At 37.1% G+C, this 23787-nt stretch overlaps 1 protein-coding gene across 29 annotated transcripts in view; it reads left to right on the top strand.

Annotated features, from left to right (window-relative positions):
* DLG2 (discs large MAGUK scaffold protein 2) overlaps positions 1–23787 on the top strand; it is a 1043894-nt gene that overhangs the window by 547442 nt on the left and 472665 nt on the right. The window contains exon 1 of one of the 29 annotated variants that reach the window (XM_066990543.1): positions 20370–20913. The exons of the other annotated variants lie outside the window; for them this stretch is intronic. Within the exon in view, the coding sequence (XP_066846644.1) occupies positions 20878–20913 (36 nt within the window). The 5' untranslated portion in view covers positions 20370–20877. Of the gene's footprint in view, positions 1–20369; positions 20914–23787 lie in introns of those variants that run through there. 29 annotated transcript variants of the gene reach the window in all.

The following is a 23787-nucleotide window of genomic DNA, read 5'->3' as shown; positions in this document are numbered from 1 at the left end:
AGGCTTTGTTTGTTTTATTCTGTTTTTTAAAAGAGGAGGAGGAAGTTTTACATAAAGTAGTTTAGGATTCTTTGTTAACAAATAGTTCACTGTTCCCTAATGTGTGATAGAACATCATCTAATCTAGAACAGATTAACTTGGTTTTGGTGTTTATAAGAGCTCAGCTAGTCCTTGCCCAGACTGATTCTGAAAATATTTATTCCCAAATACAATTCTTGTTATTAAGAACAAATGAGGAGGTTACCAATTTTCAGAACAGGGCTGGATACCCCAAATCCAGCAGATGAGATACAGTTTGAACCCAGCGAGGTGTATGAATTGAACATATTTCCATCACACATATCTGTGCCTAAGAAAATTTTTCCTTTGCACTGGTTTTCTAGTGTCTCTCTAAAATCCTGTAATATGTGGCTGGAAAGGAAAAGATAGGCAAACTTTGTTATGGTTTAGTGCTGGTGTGTGTTAGCGATGAAGCATGGTTCATGGAAGCATGAAGACTGGAAGGCAGAAAATGACCAAGTTTTTTCCCTCCCACACTCTAAGCCCACCTAAATCTTTAATGCTCAAAAAAGTCACTCTAATTCTGTAATCCCTTACATGCCTTCCTTCATATTAACTAACCTGCATCCAAGTAGAGAAATGTCATAAATTGAAATTTACATTGTAATTTTAACAGTATTCAATGTCTCCAGATAACTGGAAGGAACCATTGGTAATTTCCCAATAACCCTGGGAATAAAGCTTACCTCCTTCTGAAGGCTGCCTTGCCACAGCTGGCTTTTGAGCTGAGAGCCTGTTCCTCACCTTGTCTTTTTACTCTATTCTTGTTTGTATCTAAGGATTTGTATTAAGTGCTTCTAAAATAAAATTATTAAAGTGATATTCTACTGTGCTAATGGTGAAAGTTAACTTTCACTGCTCCCTGAAGGGGAAAGCATATCAGTAATTGAGGTGTTCCCCTTGATGCTCTGTGAACCTTGCAGTGATGTATGAAAGATGTCTTGAATTATTCAACGTACCTTGTTAGTTGTGTTTCTCCTTGGTTCCTCCATGTAGCTGATGTCATTTGCAGAGGTGAGTGTTTTTTTTTTGTTTGTTTTTGTTGTTTTTTTTCCTTTTCTATTGTGTGTATAGAGCCCACATTTGTTAAAAAAAAAAAAAATCTCCTTTGGGATTTTTATGATGTCTAAGACGTAAAATTTAGATATAGACATTTTCTATTTGTTTGTCTTATAGGATATGAAGTGTGTGGAAAACTTTAGAAAATGATTTTTTGTTGTTGTTTGTTTGTTAAACTTCCTACACTGACAAAAAAAAATCACAAAACTGCAATAAAGCTGATGCTTGCAGTTCTTAGGGTAATTTAGTGCTGAGATCACAGAGAATTCTTAACTGAATAAGCATTTCCACTCGGTTTTATTTAAGATGACCTCTACATATAGGTTCGCCTACTTCTGAAATTCTGCTTGTTTACATTTCACACTTGATTGCACATGAAGATAATCTTCCATAAAAGCAACGTGCACATGCATACAAACCTGGAATTTTTATTTTAAACGCTTTCCTAGAATTACCACATTTCACTTCATTTGATTAATCTTAACAGTTACTACCAAAAGACGAAGAAGAAAAAAAGTTGCTATTAGTTACTTAATCCCTCAGCTGTCTCCTTGCAGGAGCACCAATTGCACCAGCACAGATATGCTGTCTGTAAGTGCTTTGGGACAAGCTGTAAGAACAGCCCATTCTGACATAAGAGCATTTCATTATATAAAAGTCATGGAAAAACCTGTCATTTCTGTGAATATGATCTGCTTAGATTTTTATTATTCAACTTTGAATTCTGCATCCCACAGGCTAATGAATTCTCTTTTTAACTTTAAATAGCTACGTAGTGTTTATATCAGAGATTACATAAAAAGTGTTCTTATTTTTTAATACTGTCAGTGAGTGCCAATCCTGCTAAAGTGAACAGTAATATGGCCTCAAACTGGCGCTGAGCAACACAGAATGTACAATTAATTTTGGATTTACTCGTCACCTTCCTTGTTGGTGATCTCATCGCCAGTGGAATCAATGTATTTTCCTGCTTTTTCAAGGAAGAAATACGTGGTTATATTATTACTGGACCTTAAAGTAAAGAACTATGAGGGAACACTTTGTTCATCTCTTAAAAATGCAGAAAATATCCCTCTATGTACTGAGAATTTTCATTTCTCTGCAGCTCTCTGAGCTCTTGGAGGACAAGGGCAGCTGCCTTGGGGTGGCTGATCCTCAAGAATACATGGCAGCAAAGGCCAAATATTACCCTTAGAACTGCCCTGCAATCTCTCCTTGGAAAAGAAGAAATTATGCCTATCTGAAAGCTGAATGCTGCCCAAATGAGGAAGAAAACACACTATTGCCTCTTGGTAGACAAAAATATTTCATGCTGTGTAATTGAGCATATTCATCAGTGCATACAAGATTGTTATAATTGAAAGTCTTAATTCTAGCTTTGCAAGGTCACCTTGGTCCCTAATGGAGAATTGCATTGGAAGCCAAGAGACTTAGACAGTTCCCAGATTCTGCCACTGACCTGCTTTTGCAAGATATCTCACTTTTTTCTTTATTTCTCCTTTTCATAAGCATATAGATATTTTTACTGTTCACTCTCTTGAAGTTAGAAATTGTTTGGTTTTAATGCACTATCTAGTGCAGTGAGTCTGCAAGCTTGATTTGAACTCCTCTCTGAAGTGTCAAATGAGAATAAAAGAGGGAGGATTCAGGCATATGAAAAACAGTTTGCATTTTATGTTAATGGTTAAAAAACTGAGAAACAGCAAAATGCATAAAATCCATCACATTTGGATAAAAATCTCAGCTATGGTTCAGAGAGATATTCTCCTCTAGAAAAGGGTGTGAAGTAACTCCTCTGACTTCAGTATTGACTGAAGCTGACATTGACAGTCTGGTTTTATCACTGATATTCAACTTTAAATATCACATTTTTTTAAATCACGGATATTGCACATCATGCTATTACAGGCTGGTTTGTTTTCCTAGTGAATTTTCTGCCCAGTTCATGGCTCCATTTAGAGTGACGATTAAGCTTTATTGACATGGTCATAATATGGAGAGCTGTAGATGGGCCACACCTGCTGGTGCTAGTGTAAGTTGTTTGGTTAATGCCCTATTGGCACTTGAGAGCTTACCAGAACAAATGCTGCATCAAACGTTTTCTCTCCATTCTTGCATGCTAAAATAATTCATGATACAAGAGATGTTCAGAAATTCAAAGCTTGAAGAAATACTTTGATATTTTTCTATAATCAGGCAGAAAAGGAACAAAGCCTTTGGGGCCAAAAGCTAATAGAAAACCCAACGCATATGCACACATTTTTCAACCTAAGAAAATAAAAGTTGAAGCTACCTCTTATCCAGAAGAATGTAAATGAAGCTCTGAGCAAAAATGCAGCTGTTCCATTGTATAAGCATCTCCACAATTCTGACTATCATACTAATAAGATTTTAATCTGTAATCCTCATAAAAGAGTAAAGGACAAACAGTTTTTAAGGCTCATTCAGTTTGAGACGGCTGCGTGGACCTCGTTCAGTAATTCACAACTTCTCTCATACGTGTCTCTTCTACCAGGGATCTATCATGACTGCGTTCACCGTCGGCAGTAGGGCTGCAGGTTCTGGTACCTGCTTGACACTGGCATTTTAAGTGTTTATCCTAGAGGAAAAATGTGTTCCAAACTGTTCCAGTATAGCAACTGCAACTGAGTTCTGCCTGTCAGCTTTACAGGAGCCATGTGCTACTGCAAATGAAAGACTCTGTATATTACAGTCTATTTTTATAAAAGTAGAAAGTAGTTTTCAAATATTTCTGTGTTTCAAAGTCCTGAGGCTGCAGAGCATACTACAGTGTAGTATTTCCATTTTATAACGGAAATACAAGATAGTAACTTAAAAAGAAAAATTTGACATCCTTCCCTGGACCTTTTCATTTATCCTTTAATTAGAGACCTTGTTTCAAGCTGCAGTAAACTTTTTTAAATGAAAGATTATTGTGTGATCTACTAATACAGGCTTACAGGCATTTCAGAACACAAATGTTTGATTCCAGCTTTTCTTTTACTCATTCTGCTTGTCTGAAGAATAACTTGAAATCAAAGGGCAGTTTGTGATTATGATTTGTAGTCTTTTATCAAATACCTTGTTTTGAAGATACCCATTGTGATAATTAGCATCATCTTGATTTTGCAAAGCAACTGTGTTAACTGCAGGCCTCCTGCACTTTCCATTTTACTCCCCAGCAGCAATAGGAAATAAAGGAAGTCTGGCATTTCTCCCCTGTTCTTAACTTTTCCTGTCTGGATGTATAGATGTGAACATACTTGAAAACCTGTGCACATAGCTCAATAGAGAAAATGAGCTACCTTAAATGCAATGTTAAGAATGTTGCTGTATTATCCACAGTCTCTTGTAAACAGACGAAGGAAGTAAGGCAGAAGATACAAGACTTGAATACTTAGAGTTGGCATTTCAGTTCAAATTAGAAGGTCTGTGTAGGATTGCTTTGTTAGGAGACTGATGTACTTAGGAAATCAAAGGAACTTTGAAGCTTGATTTGACACGAAGAGCAACGTGTTAATATTCTGATTTCACAGAGCACAAAAATGTCGGTTATCAAAATGGTGTTGATTATATTTCACAGCTGATTCCAATGAAAAGAGTTGTGGGAAATTATTCCAAAGGATAAAACTGTCTGCTTTAGTACCTTTTTAAACATTTTAAACCATTACAAACAAAAGGGTTGTCGAGAGTAAAAACACTTAGATTGTGAATAATTTGTGAATTGAATATAGATGGATTATTTAAGTTATATTGTAATACAGATTCTTAAATATGACAGTGATGAACACTATAAAAATTTCTAAAGACTAATATAATGCACTTGAAATAATCATGTAATTAAAATCTTGTGGGGATGAGGCCATCAGTCGTGATCTAGAGAGAGAATTTGTACCTTTGAAACTCTATCTTCTCTGGTGCAATCTTCATTTAGGTTGTAGTGAAGTATTCAGGAGGCTGTGAAATCCCAGTATGGCTACTGATAATATCTGACAGAATAATTTCTATCTTCTTTCTGAAAAATTGTAAGGATGACTCAAGGTTGGAGTAGCCTTCAAGTGCCATATCTACTAAGCATTTTCATTTCATTACCATGGTGATACGTAAATTCTGACATGAAATAAAATTGGTAAGTGTATCAACCAGCATGCAGCTTACAGTGTGTATACTTTTTGGAAAGAGGGGGGAAAAAAAGAACAAAAGTGTTTTCTGTCACTGGCAGATGAAAAATGTAGCTATTATATAAAAACATGGTCTTAATTTTGTGTTGCTCAGTTAGTATTCTTTAAAATAACGTTTGAGAAAGACCACTCATTTTATGTGGTTCTTTGTGAATACTTAATCTACAGTTGTTTAGAAAGTATCTGTGGAATGAAGTCAAGCAAGGGAAAAAACTTGACTGTCATCTTGGCTGTGATCACTGGCAAGATGAAATGGTGGGTGACATGATTAAAGTCTATGTGTGGGTATGGAAAAGCTCTGAAAGAACTTTGAAATGTGTTCCAGAAATGTTACCGACTTCAGAAAATGTTATCTTGAATCCTCTGGAAGCAGAAAGGTTGAGCCTGAAAAGTGCAGACAGGAATTCCTCTCTGGGGCCTGAGGAAGGGAGAGCAACTGGACAAATTCAAAGAGCATCCACGTCCACCCCATTACATGAGGCTTTTCTGCCTGTTTGTGTGTCTGTTTTCTCTTGGCAAAGTAAGGAAAGAAGATAATGGTTACAAACAAAATTTGTTATTTATATTTTAATTAGAAGAATACCTGTAGCGTGTGCATGTTAGACATGAACTGAGAACATGTATGATAGTATTGTCCCAGTATCCAGCTTTTCATATAAAAGAATCACTCTGGTTATAAACAATGTTATGTTGTATTCATTTTATTTCACACACACACACCTTTTCTTTTTATGATTTACATACAACCATCTCTATGTTAAGATTTCCCAGAATGGTGCAGAGAATACCCCTTTTTATTCAGCTTTACAATGGCTTTTTCCACTTTATATCTCCCTATTCTTCCTATCCCTTTTTATTGATTACTCTTCTCCTAAATTAGGCAAAAATTAGCATACTTACTGTAGCTGGACTTTATTTACATTTCTTTGATCTTCATGCTTTCTTGAAGAACTGGTAGGAACTGGTTTCCAGTTAGTGTTGGAAGGTGAATTTATTACTTTGCTCATTAGACACAAGAGGAGTTTCTCTTTTATCTGTCCTTCCCCCCTCATCTCTTTGCCCTTGGTTATTTTCATTTCACTTGGCATTTGAAATTTCTGGTGACACTAACCTGCATAAAAGTGATTTCTGCTACTAACATTTCAGCATGTTCTGCTTCAGCAGGGACTCAGCAGCTCGCTAAGGAATACGTCAGTTCTTCTTGCTTGTTGCAAAAGCTGCTGGGCAAACGAATGACTTGAACACAGTTCTGTGCCTGTAATACACAAGCAGACATAAACTGCTTAAAGGGTCTCAGAACATAATTGGCAGAATTTAGGTGTCTAGGCATCAGTCTTCTGTGCATTTTAGGTACCTTACAGAGTGTGAGACATCTGTATGAGGTGGCAGATATGACATAGGACCTTTAGAAAATCTGCGCTTTTGTAGAGCTCTAGGTTTGGCAGGATTCTCTGGGGCATCTGCTACTGGACTTGTATACATAGCCAGCTGAATTCCATCCCAGATCTTGTATTTTATGTTCTTAACATGCTGTAGCTAACACTTTGATGAACAGTCTTATCTGCAGCATTTGCAGTGGTGTGTACCAAAACCTGGATTTTGGAAAAAATTCTGTTGTGCTCTACCAGCATCTCCCAGTGCACCTAACAGCTGGAATTATGTTGGACGGTCTTGTTTGCCTTAAGCATGGTTTTTGCAGCATGTATGCATTGTCTCAGCCATTGCCAGGGAAGGGACGTGGTACTGCCAGTTTTTTGTTGTTGTTTTGTTTTTGTTTTTTAATAATAGTAAATTGACTTTTCAAATGCATACTGTATACATGTAGTTAGGCAAACTGAACATTGATGTCTTTCCGTTTTTCCAGCTAATTATAAATGTAAATAGTGACTCCTATTTCAGAAAATTAGTGAGATCTTGGTTTCCCTACTGCTTTTGTGAACTATCTTAAGCCTTTGTTGTTTAACCTCCAACTGGATTAGTGGGAGACTAAACTTTTCGGCTATTTCATTTTAAGAAAATAAATATTTGAAATTTTTATGTAAAGAAATTTTCTCCTGACCATGGAGGGTGTCTTATTTGTATTACCCTTTTAAAGTCAGTGAATATATATGCAAAATTTGTAAGGTTCATTCCAAATAACTAATAGTAAAATTTTATTTTGTTTTCATTTCTTTACTAGGGGAGGTTCTTCACACCTTCTCTGAGCTATTCAACATTAAAAGTAGATGCTAAAAATCCCAGAAGAAAGTTAGTCACTAGTAAATAGAAGTTAAAAGAAATAAGATAGGAATAGCAGAAGAGGTCACTTAGGCATCCCTCTGATTCAAGACAAAAAGATCTCTTCCAGATAGATGTCTTTCTAAAGAAAAAAAAAAACATAATTTTTCTATGGTTATTTCAGGCAATTTGCTCCAGCACACTTTGTATGTATGACAGTTTCCCCTCAAAAATGTCTTCTTGAAATTTAAGAACTTTGCCTTCTTGTCTTGAGTACATAGTAAGTAGTGATTTTTTCACTGTTGTGGTTTAAACCCGGCCAGCAGTTAAACACCACACAGCCGTTCGCTCACCCTCCCCCCTCCCTTTCTGGGATGGGGGAGAGAAACGGGAAAGTGAAGCCTGTGAGTTGAGATAAAGACAGTTCATTAAGACAGGAAAATAATAATAATAATAGTATTACTAATAATAATGTGTACGAAACAAGTGATGCACAATGCAATTGCTCACCACCCGCTGACCGATGCCCAGCCTATCCCCGAGCAGCCGGCCCCCCCACCCCGGCCAGCCACCCCTATATATTGTTTAGCATGACGCCAGATGGTATGGAATACCCCTTTGGCCAGTTTGGGTCAGCTGTCCTGGGTCTGTCCCCTCCCAGCTCCTGCTGCACCCCCAGCCTGCTCGCTGGCAGGACAGAGCGAGAAGCTGGGAAGTCCTTGGCCTGGTGTAAACACTGCTCTGCAACAATTAAAACATCAGCATGTTATCAGCGCTCTTCTCATCCTAATCCAAAACATAGCACCCTACCAGCTACTATGAGGAAAAATTAACTCTGTCCTAACTGAAACCAGGACATTCACTTTTAAAGACGACTATAGCTCTTTATGACTCCTTCCCTCTGTAAACTAAAGAAAAAAAATCCTCTATATCACATTTTCAAGATCTCTGGTCACTCACTTTTCGTTGTCCTGGACTCCAAGTAGTAACTTCATAGTTTTCTTGCAGTTTTCATCTGAAGACTCAGTTTGCAGCTGCATTATTTCCTTTTGGCAAGGAAGGACTGCCCCTCCCCCCCACTTTTTTTTTCTTATGTTGTCCCTACCCCCTGGTCCTACAAAATATCATGTAAAACTTTCTGTAAAAGCTTAGAGAATGTTTGTGAAAGTCTGAAGAGGTTTGTTTGTTTGTTTGTTCATTTCATTTACTTATTGTTGGGAAAGGAAAAAAAGAAATAGGAGGCAACCCTTTCAAGTCTGATTCTGATCAAAATAATCCTCTGATGATGTTGTCCTTGTTCTCCGTGCTTTAAAGTGAAAATATGATTTCTTATCCAAAAGCTGGAGAAATCACAGAATTCTCTTAACACAGTATTTTGCAACTAGCATGTTAATTTACTGGTAAAACTCAGCAGAAGATTATTTTAGAGATTGTAACAAAAAATTAATTATACTAATGTTGAAAATAATGAAGATGTTAAAACACTTTAATCAAGCCCAGTGCTGTGCGAGACATGACAAAAATCAGCTGAGCAACAAAATTGTTTTTCCCTTGGACTGTTTTGCTTCCCTTCTGATAATAATGATGAAGTCAGCTTGTGCTACTTGACAGTCATGATTTCATTTCATCTGTCTAGATGCAGCAGAGGGCTTTCAGCTGAAAATGATGTTTTGCTTTGAGTGATAGGTAGAATCTTTTTGGCTTGCTTACATTTCCTTTCTAATAGTTTGGGGAATTAGTGGTGGTGCTGCAAAGTAAATGACATTCAGACCTGACAGTCCCAAATGTGGTGTTCCCTGCCCCAGAAGCCTTACCTTGTATTGCAAAGTGCAGGAACCTCTCTCTTTTAGATGCTTCCATTCATGCACCTTAAATATTTTCTAAAGGTATTGCAAAATTGTTTCCTTTTCTGGTTCTTCACTTCTAATAATAGAAAAAAGTTCAAGAAATGGCAGAGCTGGATTTCTGATAGCCCTCTATCTCCTGATTTAACTCTTAAATATATTGAGTGTATGTTCTCGTTGCAGTTTTACCCCAGTTTTCTTTCTTCCATATTTTCTACTTGGTGTTAAAAAATGTAATTTTTACTCTGCTGCAGCCTTTCCTTCACTGGAACCAGTAACGTGTTCTCATTCTTCCAACTTTCCCACTGTTTACATGAAAAGTGTCAGGAACTTTTAGAGTTATCCAGATTTGCTGATAAATATCCCAATAATTATTGAAATCATTGCGCAATAATACTAGAGATGATTCGACTTCTGAGTCATGCTTCTAGAAAAGAATGAGGGGAAGGTTTTCTGTGCATTGATTTTACGTTTAGCGTTAATACTCGTAGAAAACTTGCCTCTCAGTGTTACCAAAGCAAATGTAAATGTATACTAGTAGCAAGAACATCTTCAGGTTAATGACAAATATATAAGCTTGGCTTATAGAAAATTGTCAGAGGCCACAAAATTTGCAGACAATTCTTTCTATTTCCAGTGTGTTTGAGGAGGGGGCAGAGCAGCAGGGAAGGCTCAGAAAGTGTTTCACAATTGCAGCTTTGCTAACTATAGCTTCTGCTTCAGGCATAATTTTCCTATTATTGTTTTGGTGTGGGGGAGATGTGTGTCCTTGCATGGGCTCAGACTTGCATGATTGATTTAAAAAAACAACCAAACAAAAAACCCAAAAAACTAGTTCAGCTCATCCAGTACAATTCATAGCCCTCTGGCATTTAATTATGTGGCTCTGCAAGCTACATTCAGGAAGCTTTTTATTTTTTCTGTGTTTTTCACAGCTTTTTCATAAGGCTACTACGTTTCTATTGGCCACATAGAATATGTGTCAATGGAGTTGTTTTTCATGCCGCATGATTGCACTGATGCTGTGATCTGCTTTTGGCAACTCTAAAATTGAAAATGATAACATTAGTGCAATAGAAGAGGAACAGCACAGGACGCACAACTTGAGTACAGATTCCATATCTCGTATGAGAGTTGATAATAATAATGGATTTGGTTCGTCTCTGAGGCTGTGGGATAGGTCAGATAAAAACAATGAACTATTTTTGTGGTGCGTGCATGACAAAATCAGTTTGGGATTGTGCTATTAATAGCAGATGATTCCATACAGCAAAATTTATGCATGTATAACTTCCTATAGGGTTCTTAGAGTACGGAATACTACTGCATACAGGAAACGAAAACTTCTTTAAGGCTTTGAAAACAGATGGGTAAGGGAAAGGGTTGTTTTTTTTTTTAATATTATAGTTTTAAAAAAAGAAAAGTGAGAAAACAGTTATCAGCTGGGGTTCAAAATGAACTTTCTAGCGGTAAATAACTCAACCCTGATAAACCACAGGGGAAGTGTACCTAGTGTAAAAGCAGCAGCTCAGGAGGTTTTGTGCCCACATTACCAAAAAAGGTGTTCCTTGGATGGGCAGAAAGGAAAAACCCAAGCATCAAGCCAGCTGAAGTGGCCATCTCTTCTTACTATTTTTAAATGGAGACAAAGTTTGGAAGAGCGCTTACTGAAGAAGCACAAAACTCGATTGAATTGTTTTCAGGTAATATGTCATTCAAAGATTATCTTGATTGTTGTTAGTAATATGATTAAACATAATCAACAACTGTATGTGGTTGTGTCTAAAAGATGTTAGATATGCATGTCATATATCATTCCTAATTTGGACTAATGGTTTGGAAACTTGTTATGAATATGTTTTCAGAATTTTGAGAAGTGCACAGCCAAATATATGTTATTTTAAATGGCTAAGTTCTTACTAATGCTATCTGAAGTGTCAGCAAATGCCATTTAGTAGGTTTTAGTGAAAGTCATGGGTCTTCTTTGTAACATGTGACATGTAACATGTAACATCTTTTTGATGTGAGTTCTGAAGTAAGGAATAATTCATTTTGGATATAATTATGGCTATAGTAATTTTGCAGTGCATATAATGAATATAATGCAGTATTATATTTCAGAGATTACAAATGAAGTCTTGTTCACTCTGGATTGCATTATTTCTTTTCCATATTTAATTAAAAGCAAATTGAGAGGAAAAAAAAAAAGTTTGTTGTAGATGTAGCAATAATAAAAGAATGCTGATAGTCACCGTGATGTTCAGAAGTGTGTGCAAGTTCTCACCATGCTTCACAGTTGGGAGTCCCACAGTAAACTGCGTGAAATAAATATATATTTGGAAAAAGTGAAAGTGGCATAAAAATGGTATCTCAATATGACTCACTAAGGGGTTGGTTGTTTGAGCTTGAAGACTTCTGCTGATTTCAAAGCAGCAGAATTTCAAAAGTAATCTTAAATACAACACTAACATTTATTACGGCAGTGTTAGAAAGGAGCATAAAAGACTGTATATAATGCTATGTATTTTCTTTTTTAGGATATTGATGTAGTGTACTTAGTTTCTCCTATTATGGTGTTTCTTGTTCTTAACAAATGTATTTTCTTCAGTGTTATTACTCATAGATGGACAGTTATAATTTATGGATATAGTGATATCATGTTCTAAGTTAACCTTCAGGCAAAAATCCCAATAAATTTCAGAAGACAAAACTTAACCATGCAAAACAGTATAAAACAGTTTTAATGAGGAGTGGATTATGTTATAGTTCTGGTTCTTGAGTGATAATAGTGAATGGGTCATAACAATCATTCACAATTCTATTATTTCCAGAAGCTTCTCTTTTTAAAATTAAATACAGTGCAGACTCTAATAAAGGATTATTTTTAAAGGATTCTTGCTCTGTTCATATTTAGAATAATCACAGAATTAACTGCTTTGTACTCATTTGATGGTGTTAAGAAGGAAATAAAAAAAAAAACTTCAGTGCTTTTTTTTTCTTGAACTTCCTTTTCTATTTAAAAAAAAATCAACAAACTCTAGCGATATTTTAAAATCTATTTGTCTCCTTCTCTTGAAATAAATCATAGAGTAAAACAATTCTGTTTAAATATTTCATAAAACACATGATTTAGATTAAAACAAACATATAAGGTTTTATCTTTCCATTATTAGTGTTTGCTAGCAGAGGTAAAAATTCCCAGAACAAGTAATAGTTCTTGAAGGAGGCAACTCTGTGTAATTTAAAATAGATCTAAAATACTTTCATAAATAAAATATATATACTGGAATACAGGTAGATCTGCCATTCCTATTAACGAGATGACAAACTTTATGACACTGTGTGAATTGTCATATATATGAAATGATTTGCAGGATTTCTGTAGTAGCTTGGTATTAACATTTATTTTAGGTGGTTAGAGGTTTACGTAGGGGAGACTTAGGAGGAGGAAAAATGCAAGATAGGTTGGGTTCATATATTGCCTAATTTGAGTTTGGGGTGAATAGTCAAGAATTAAGCTTATTAGGTTACGATAAATTGCAAGCTTAGGTAGTAAAGACAGTCTGAATGACGAATTGCAAAAGAATCTTAAAAGACAGAAATAAAATGGCTTATGAAATTTAGTGTGAATGATTATAAAGAAGTGCATATGGTGGTAGAGAGAGAGCAAGCATTTTTAACGTGGTGGGCCTCGGTACTTAGGACACAGATTTTAGAGTATGATAGTTCCCAGATAAGATCACTTCAGTAGTGATAAACCAAACCAACAAACAAAAAAACAACCCATCACCAACAGCCCTTAACCCTTCCCTTATGTTAGAAATTATTAAGAAAAGAATAGAGCACAAAACAAAGGCCAAAATAGCCAGAAATGAAAAGTGCTGCCAAAACCTATCGGAGAAACTTTAGAGAAGGTGAAAGGGAAACCAAGGCATGTTAAGATGTGTGAGAGCATTGGCAGAATGTCTGTGTTGCTTTTTCAATCATGGAGATGACATGAGTGAGGCAAAGCTGTGATCCGTGTTACATATACACTTGGTCCCCAGATTTTTGTACAAATGTCCCCTGCGGGCCATGGAGTTAGCTTGGGGCACTCAGGCCCAGTTGCCTCCTTGACCACCTGCTGCTGGTGAGAGGTCCTGTCACTTGGCATCCAGATGGGGACATTGGGGCATGGAAATAGAGCAACTGGGACACAAGGCAGAATGTGCATTTCAGTGGCAGTGTGGAGGTAGATGGGATGAACATCATGTTTCCATGTAATGTGGTGCATGCAGGCAAACAGGGACGTTTGCAGCAGAAAACAGAGGAAGATCTCCTTTGGGACAGCCAGGAGTTGCCCCTTTGTGTGCTAGCCTTGAGACAAGAAGAAATAGGATTGGGGAGGGTAAGTGAGAAGGGCAGGGATCACCTCTGGGAGAAATGTTGGGGAGATGCAGTATATAGTCCATCTTGAGGATGGTGCATGGCGATAGTCCCAGCAGGCTGTAGTCCAGAAAGTTTCTAAGCTTGTTTAAAACCAATCAAGAAAGTCCCCAGGTGCTACAGCAAGAGCTACGAAGTCTACAACTACTCACACTCCATTCTCCATCTCATCCAAGTTAGCTGCTGGAGAGGGACTGGTGACAGAGCTGCCTACCTGGATAGAGCAGCTGTGCCATGTAGATAAGCTTAGGGTGCTAGGTCATGGAATGGGGTGGGTTAAACACCACCAAAGTGAATATGGCTATTCCCATGCTACGTGGGGTGGAGGAAGACCACATTTCCAGCATTTAGTGCAGGTGTCTAAAGTGGTGCAGTTTTTTGGTGAAGAAGTGGGTACAGAGTGGGAGATGAAGTCTAAGTGCAGGACTCAGCACACCTGGCTACAGAAACTGGGTAGGAATTGTCCTTTTTCCCCTCCTGGCTACTGTAGGTTCAACCAGAACAGCTTTTTTACATTCTTGCATTTTACTGGGAGGTGGCATCTTTGACACTTTTTTTTTTCTTTTTAAGAGACCTTGATATTTATCATGACTTACAATACTTGAGAATGCAAAATGGAGAAGTTTACTCCAGTTTAAATAAAGTTTGATCAAAACCATAATTCTGTTCGGTTTTCAGTACATTTTAAGAGCTTGTAAGAAGCAAAAAGGGGAAGAAATATATGAGAAAAGTGTCAGGTGAAAAAAGAAACTGAAAGATACGAGCAGGCTCATTGGGCCTTAGAGGAGGTATGCAGAGCAGTCTTTTCTGAAGTATTCTACTTAAATAGAAATTCATTGTTCGGGGTATGAACGTATAGCGGTAGGAGATTGGATTAGTTGCTTTGGAACCTTGGTTAAAGAACACTGAATCAAATTGCCTTCTTGCAGTGAAGTACAGTCTGCTTTACCGAGATTTGGACTGCTGCTTTCTGCTGCTCATCATGCTTTGTGGATTAGCAGCAGCAGGGACTCCTGAGACAACCTTTCAGGCGCCCTTTTTTTTTTTTTTTCTTTTATTTCCCTTTTCTCTAAGCAAGAGAAATGACTGTTATTGTCAGTCAAATGAAATTGCTTTTAATTATGCTTCATAGTGACTTTGGGGCCCTTCTCACATTATCTCTATAGGACTTTATGACAGGGCAAGTTCAAAACCTGATGCTTGAAGTGTCCTGAATGCTAAGGATTCAGGGAAGTCCTTCATTGATCAACTAAGGTCTCTCCTGAACCCTTTTACTGGTGAACTGAAGGTTTTTTGTTTTGTTTTGTTTTTTTCATATATGCTATCATGACAGCAGCAATTTTGACTTGAAGGCCAAACGCTGTATAATGTCATTTCTTTATGTCCATTTGTTGTGGTTTAACCCGGCTGGCAGCTAAACACCACACAGCCGTTCGCTCACCCTCCCCCCTCCCTCTCTGGGATGGTGGAGAGAAACGGGAAAGTGAAGCCTGTGAGTTGAGATAAAGACAGTTTATTAAGACAGGAAAATAATAATAACAATAATAATAATAATAGTGATAATGGTAATAGTATTAACAATAATAATGTGTAAGAAAACAAGTGATGCACAATGCAATTGCTCACCACCCGCTGACCGATGCCCAGCCTATTCCCGAGCAGCCGGCCCCCCCACCCCGGCCAGCCACCCCTATATATTGTTTAGCATGACATCAGATGGTATGGAATACCCCTTTGGCCAGTTTGGGTCAGCTGTCCTGGGTCTGTCCCCTCCCAGCTCCTGCTGCACCCCCAGCCTGCTCGCTGGCAGGACAGAGCGAGAAGCCGAAAAGTCCTTGGCCTGGTGTAAACACTGCTCTGCAACAATTAAAACATCAGCATGTTATCAGCGCTCTTCTCATCCTAATCCAAAACATAGCACCCTACCAGCTACTATGAGCTACTTAACTCTGTCCTAACTGGAACCAGGACACCATTTTTTCCAGTCTTTAACTCCCCTGAGGGGTCAGTATTCACCACAGAGGTCTTCATGTATTTACCATCAGTTTAAGCTGAGTACTTGCCGTAAAAATCTTGCAAAGTGTAATTTTAACAGGGAAAAAAAAAATAAGCATGTTCTTTTTTATGTAACTTGCACCTAGTTGCATGCAACATGCTGTGCCACCAAAGAATCTATGTTGTTTTGAGGCTACTTAGTTTGAGTTAATAGGTCTTTCTTTCTAGCTTTTACAGTTTTTTGAATGTCCCATATTACATACCTAAATGGAATAAAAATGTGTTCAATGTCTCTATGTAATTTTACTATAATTAGATAGGGAAACTACCATGTATAATTGTTCTGCTGCATTAGTCCTTCATGGACACAACAAACTTTGTGGGAAGAAATACAGTTTTTCTTCCCCTTCTCTCCAAGTATTCCCTGCTTTCATTGTCTTCATTTTCCCTTCTGGTTTGTTTTTTGAAGTGCCAAATTAGGACACATAAAAAGCAAAGAAACAGAGACAATGAACATATTTCTTTTGTTTCACACATACAAAGCAGCTGTCCTCTGAAGGCAGAAACCGCAACTCCCTGCAACGACTGCAACATTAGTTGCATGTAGGCCAAAATTACAAGAGACCTTGGCTAGCACTGTGATGAATAATGCAAAACATTTAATAATTGTAGCTGATATGCACCAAATTATTTTCTAAATATGTTTATGTTCCTGTACTTCATTGCATACAAGTTGTTGATGACATTTAAGAACTGGTACTAGAAAACAATATAGTAAAGGTAAGAACTTTTAGCTGTGCCCTTGTCCTTTTATGGTGCAAGAGTTCTGCTCAAGAGATCAAAAGGGGTAGGGCTAGTGAACATCATTTCACCTCATGAAGCTCTCCTACAGTATTTGACTGCAGTCTGACTTGTATAAAACAAACTTGTATAAAACAAATTTAGTTTTTCAGATTACTAGGTTTAATAAAATCCAAAGCAGAGAAATATTCCCAGACTGGAAAGAAAACACGATATAATTTTACGCAAGCTTAGGAACATCAATAAACAGTAGATGGGACTGCTGTGGTTTGAATTGGAAACCGTCTTTTAGAATCCTGTCACTGTGGTAGATAAGCACCACATAAAATGTAGCTTTAATATTTGAAACCTAGAAACATTGCAGCTCAAAGAGTTTTATTAAGGGAGTTGGAGTGTTGCTTTACTAGCTCACTTGAAAGGGGTTTATAGATACATTTCATAATTACATTCTTAGTGTTGAAAATAAAATTAGCCTGCAAAACACTTGGAAGAGACAGTTAGAGTTTTATAGTCCGTGATTATTTGTCTAAAAGCCTATCTTTGCAGACATCCCAGCCTAGTGCAAACTGTGGCAGAAGCAAAGCTGGTATTTGCTTTCAAGTTTCTGATACCTGTCTTCAGAACCCAGTTTTCAGTGCATGACAACAGGACACGTGATACAAAAAACATATGATGCCGCAAAGTGTGTCCAGAAAGGCTGAATGAGGAGTTCATACTAAGGATGGCAGAAGGAATCACAGAGATGTTCTCAGCCAGAAAGCATTCACCCTCCTGATTTTAATTTCTCCTTCCCCCCAGGTTCAGAGGTATCTGTTTCATTCCAGTACAAACTAAAACTGTGGATCAACCCCTTAAAGCTTTCATGAAATACAATTCTTTGCGGTAACCTCTAACGCTGAGTAGGATTTGAGACTGACACTGTGGGAATGGACATGGCCGTCTTTCCTCAGATAGAGCTTCTGTGGAGTTGTTCATATAATTTCAGCTGATTTTCACAGGGAAGAAAATGTGTTCACATAATGGTGTGGACATCAGCGGTGCTGCAGTAGTGATGGAGATGTGTAGGATTCCTAGATATTGCCTGATGCGTGAACGCATTTGGTAAAATAATTTGAGGAAGCAGAAGAAAACTATATGCTGGATGCACTGGAATTTGCATGCTGTCCCGCTGTTTTGATAATTCAGCTAGTTTTAAAAATCTGTTTTGTTTCCTGAAGACAGATTATATTAACTGAAGTATGTCTGTGATCACACTGCTTCAGGCTTTTAGGTAAAAGCAGTAATATTTCACTACCAGAGTATGTGTATACTCTTTGGAGATAGGAGCAATGCTCTTGGATGCAAACACGGTAATTCTGAATTTTTCTTTTCTCCTGAATCTTCAGTACTTACTGCAGCTAAAATCTTAGACGATGCACACAGAGGAAAGGGCTTCTCATTGAAAAGATAATGGGGCTAATAAAGCTGCAGTAGTTTATCATTCTGATTCCTAACATAATCTTTTGTTTCTACTGTGAGAAACAGGGAAAAACAATGTGCCATCTTGTGGCTTCTGTAGCCACTGCAGTTAGTTTAATACAGAATGGTCAAGTGTTAGCTAAAATATTTTTTCATATCCTTCCCCCCCCCCTTTTTTTTTTCTAATCAATAAATTACATGTAGTCTCTAGCTGAGAGAAGAAATGGGAAAAATGGGGCTCTTGTTGGAGAGGAATTGAGGCAAAGCATAGGAATTGGGGTATTTTGATTTTTTTTTCTCCCTATTTTTCTGCTAGACAATGTCATCATGGAAGCAATTTGCTGTAATTGTTCTTCACTTGTCTAAATGTAATGCTCTTTGCAGTGGTGAAGTTGGCTTCTGTTTTTGTATTCTACTTGTACTCCATAATTAAAACAATTAACTTGCTGACTGCTGTGTCTTTTAGATAGAAGCTTGTAGCAGGGTATAAACAGAAGGTCACGGCTTAACTGGGTGCATCGTTTTACTTGACTAGCTTCAATATAGACAATCAAGTGTGTTATTTTTCTATTGCAAACCATGTGGCAACGACCAGGTTTTACCTGGATTATGGAGAAAGGCAATGTAATACAAGCCAAAACACAAACCCCAATAATTTTGCAGCCCTCAGCCATGTTATACTGAAAACCTTTGTCTTCCTCGTCCTTCATTTAGTGGCGTATATACAGTTTATTTATGCAAAACTCTTAATCAAAACCTTTCATGAAGGATTAAAACATCTTTAACCAGAAACACAGAGCTATAGTCAGCAAGGTTCTACTGCAGTGTCAGGAAGGATATCTCCGAGCCAGAAAATGTGGCAACGAACGGGGTATTTGTGTGGGCAGGAGCCAACTGACAGATGAGTTTATGTATGGAAATACATGCCAGATGACTTCCGTACAAGCTCGCTGCAGAGTGACGTGCTGTTTGCAGGAGAAGGAATGAGCCAAGAAGGCTACCTTCACTGTGATGCCCTCTGCAGTGGGAGTGAGTTTTGCAGAGAGCCTAGTGTAAAAAAGCAAAAGGGGAAGGTAGATCTATGGAAGGAAACACTACACGTGCCTTTCCTGTGATTTTGCACCATGTGGCTGACCCAGAGGCTCTGGTCATAGAGACCATGACCAGAAATGAGATCTGGGATCCAAGACCAGAACCATGGTGATAATACGGCAGATCTGGAAGACCACCTCGTGTAATTTAAAGCATTTCCCTTACTTTTAAAAGAACTGGGATATCTGGAGTTAGTATTTTTTTCATTTTGAGATGAATAAAAACAATGTGCATCAGGTGTCTGAGGAATAATAGTGCTAAAGTCACAGGCTGCAGTGTCAACTGTCCAGAAGGACTTAGTAATGATCTTTTATGCCTTTTGTACAGCATCAGCAAATATTATTTTTCCTGTCTGCACAATCTCACTTTAGGTTTCACCTGTACAGATTAACTTGACTCATAGACAAGCAATGTAAACCATGTTTGACCAGGTCATTCATCCATTCTTCAGTGTAAAAATTAACAAGTACTATAGAGGACAAGGAAAAAACTGCACTCTGAACAGACACCAAGACTCAGAATTCCAGCACAAGCTATAGGCTTATTGACCTTTCAAATGTCTGCAACTTACAATAATTTATTTTTATATTAATATTTACTCTTACTTTCTTCACCTACAGGGCACCTAAATGGCATATTTTTCTTTGTTTTAAAATATCTAACCAAACCCTGGTTGTTCAAATTTTACTGTATGTTAAAACCTCATCAAAAAGGAGTAGTTGTAGATGTTTCTAAAGTTTATCCAGATGAAGTCATTAACCTTCTTGTTTTCTAAAAATACATCCTCTCTTGTTTGAGTGTTTGGGGAAGTTTGAAATTCATACTTTAACCAACTTTCTTGAAGAAACCCCTGTAAGACTTGAAATATAGACTTTCACTATCTCGCTAAATATTTACCATCTTCTGAATTTCTTTTTATGAGGAGGTTGCCTGGCAGGTTTATGATGGAACAGCTCTGGCAAGGTATGGAGAGTTCACACTTCCTCGACTCTGCGGCAAGATTAGAGTCTTGTTGTGTGGAAAATATACAAAATATTGAATGAGAACTGAAGATTTAAATATAGTCATACTTCTGAGAGTGATCCTGTTATGTCAGATCAGAACTAAGAAAGAGCAGGATAAAGAAGTATTTTCTGTCTGCACAAACACTTTTTGGACTTCATATGTCTGTCTTGTGTGTGAAGCATGTCGTGCATTTCCAGTCACCCAAACTATTCTGCAAGAGCTGGCCAAGTCAGAGCACAGTTGGATCTATCTTGGTTTCAGCCAGAATTTGGCACTGGATTACTTGACACCCTCTGATGATTTGACACCTTTGTGTGACTCATTTCTTCAACTAGATTAGTTTTGCACATGTTCCTAATCAGATATCACTTTGTCGTTGCTGAACAAGAAGGTTGTGAGCTTTCAGATATTAATCTTGGAAAACCAGCAGCATGATTTGGCCTTTATGAGCAAATGCAATTTCTCTTTAATCTCTGTATTGAAATGAAACACAGACTATTTGCAACATATGCTTACTTCAGTGTGATACTTAATACTTGGAAAAATACTCTGACCTGGTGGTCACTTTTGAAAATTTAAAAGGGAATTCACACAACTACTGGGCAACAGAAGGGCAAAGTTGCTTATACAAAGAGCTCAAAGCTACAAACCACACGCAAAAAATTGTATGGAGTGAATTTGTGCAGAATTAGAAAGTATTTGAGATCCAGTTCAGGAATTTGTAGTCCAGATCAGCCTCATGAAGTGGAAAGAAGCCAGAAGGATAAATATCTCTGTGAGTATGAAAGACTATGGGGGAAAAAAAAAAGAAGAAAAAAAAAGGAACGAAAAAGAAATGCAGCAAGCTGGATGGGGATTATCTTAATAGAAACGTACTGTTTAATTATTTATGTATACTATAGAAGTCACCTCTAATACTTTTGATATTATTGTCTTTATAGATATAGATGTAAAGGTTTCAGACAGATATATTAGTAATTAAGACTCACAGCACCCTGTTTAGATTTTAGAGTCCAAGCTCCAGCTTAAAGCTGGGTCAACACTGATTTTTCTTGTAGACACACACCTGATCTCAACACTGAACTTCTGAAAGCATCCATTCTTGATTTAGTTCTTGCAATGTATGGAAGAGCAGAAAGTAAATATCTTTAAATATAGAAGATGTTGAAGCCAAGTGCGGAAATGCGTGAAACAAATCAACAATTGTCCATTTTATTTTGGAGGAAACTTTTAGGAATGTGATTTTGGCTTCTAAATTTCTTAAATGTTTTTGAAAATCTTTCTGTTACTTACTACAGCAGGTGTAACAATTTTGCAGACAAATATATTTCTAGGCCAAGTGTAAAATATTGAAAAATACAAGTCATTTTTTAATACAAGTTAATTTTTAATCCTTTTTGTGTGTGTGATTCATGTAGAGCTTTGTAGTTTGTACAGTGACCTTTTGAAGTATTCAGTCACTTGAAAATACATTTTTAATAATTTATCTATGTTAGTCTGAGTTGAGTGTCTGTACAATCAGTGAACATTAACTAAGAGGAGACAAGCTAGAATATACAGGTAGCTATATGTAAAATTAGCTTGATAAAATTATTGCATTTTCAATGTTATTTTCAAAATTTGGAAAGTTTATATCACAAGGCATTCTGTGTATTCATTAAAACAGTTTCAGAAGGCTGATAGACTAGTGTGAACTTTTAAGTGTTCACAGATCATGTTGGCAACTAGTGGTAGCAGCAACTCTTTAAGGGACTTTTCAGAAGAGGGATGGAAAAAGGTTGTTCGTTAAAGTCACTTCAAAAATAAATTTATAGCAAAAATAATATTTACTAAGACCATTTTACAAGCAGCATCAGGTTTTGTATTTTTAATCATTTGAAGCTACTCTTAATGAATCATTATATTTGATTAGTATTTTTGAAAAAAAAATGTAGAAAAGATTCAGAATTATTATATCCATAATTTTTAAAACTACTTCAGGGCTGCCTTTTTTAAATGCATTTGATGATAAAAGGAATTAATAAGGAAATTTAAAATAGGCATATTAGCATTAAAAATAATAAACATTGTATTTAAATAAGGTCAATTTAAATGTAAATTCACTTTGTGTAAATATAACTGTTTTTAATAATCTGCCATAATTCATTGACTGGGATCAAAAGAATTAAAAGATGACTAACATCAGGTGTTAACTATTAGCAAGGAAAAAAAACTGTACTTTGAGAAATCTGGACTTCAAAGTATTCTTAAATTCCTTTTGTGTAAAAGCTTGCTTTATATTATGGGGAAACTAAATTTTTTGTACTACAAGTGCAGTAGGTGCAATTTTCCATATGGCTTTAATAGCCCCTGATTCTTGGTTGACAACTAATCCTCAGGACTTTATAGCATATAGACCAAGCTCTTCTATTTCAAATCCATTTTGTGTATAGCTGTGCAAAGCATAAAAAGACTGCTTGATTTTGCTATATATGATTCCCCTTCTCTTTGTTTTCATAGCTGATTGTTTTTCTTTTTAATTTTGCATGAATAATTTGTTTAAGCATTGAATGTACTTTTTTCCTTGCAAAACAATTATTTTCTTATTTTAAAAGTTTATTTAAATGTGTGTGTATGTGAAGAAGTAGTTTGCAAGAGCAATATGTCTATTTATACTATGTGTGGAGTAAACAATTAAAACAAGGCACTGGCTATAATGAATTTAACCTGTATTTTTACCCTGTTTGAGATTATTTCCACTGCTATAGTAAGTTCTTTATACAAAGGTTTTTTTGCTTGTTTCATATATCCCTGACAATGAGAATGTGTTCTCTCCTTCCTTCCCTTCCCTCTTCTCTCTCTTATTTCATGAGACATTTTGGAGCTGGGGAAAATTACCCAATGTGGTTTAGGTGCATATAGGCTAAAAGAGTCTTGTTTCATTAAGTTAGGTACCAAGATTTTATTTTTAATTCCCATACATTTGCAGCACCACTTCCCAGTTCCTGATTGCCCTAGACCATTTTCCAAAGAGATTAATTGAAGTGATACACTCACATCACTTCTGGGTTCCTTACCTCAAACCAAGGGTCTATATAAATTGAGACTCCCAAATCACTTTGGGGGGAGTGAAAAAGAGACAGAATTTCACTGAGATAGAAAGTCTGAAAGGTCCTAGTGTTCAGAGATGCTTGCAAATGTTGGCATAAGGAATCTTGCTGAAAGCAGGGCTGCTGGTGGTAATGGTATATCGAAGTACGTTATCACAGAATCATAGAACGGCTTGGGTTGAAAGAGACCTTAAAGCTCACTCAGTTTCAGCCCCCGGCCATGGGCAGGGACACCTCCCACCTGACCAGGCTGCTCAGAGCCCCATCCAGCCTGGCCTTGAACACCTCCAGGGATGGGGCATCCACAGCTTCTCTGGGCAGCCTGTGCCAGTGCCTCAGCACCCTTTATTATCATAAACACAGCATTGCTGTGGGCTTCAGGTATTCCATGAAATGTCACTGTTCATGGCCAGGCAGGGACATTATTGCAACTTCCACAGATTTTTTTAGTCTCTCTGTGAGAGACTAAATTTGACTGAAGCTGCCCCTCCGGCTGAGAGTTACGGATCGTAGCTCAAAGAACTGGAAAACAGCTCGAAGTAGCTCCCACAGGCTGCAAG

The sequence above is a fragment of the Anser cygnoides genome, chromosome 1, assembly GCF_040182565.1.
Source record: "Anser cygnoides isolate HZ-2024a breed goose chromosome 1, Taihu_goose_T2T_genome, whole genome shotgun sequence".
Taxonomy (NCBI): Eukaryota; Metazoa; Chordata; class Aves; order Anseriformes; family Anatidae; genus Anser; species Anser cygnoides.
Note: the sequence above shows the minus strand (reverse complement) of the source record. Positions and strands in the feature narration are given on the sequence as shown.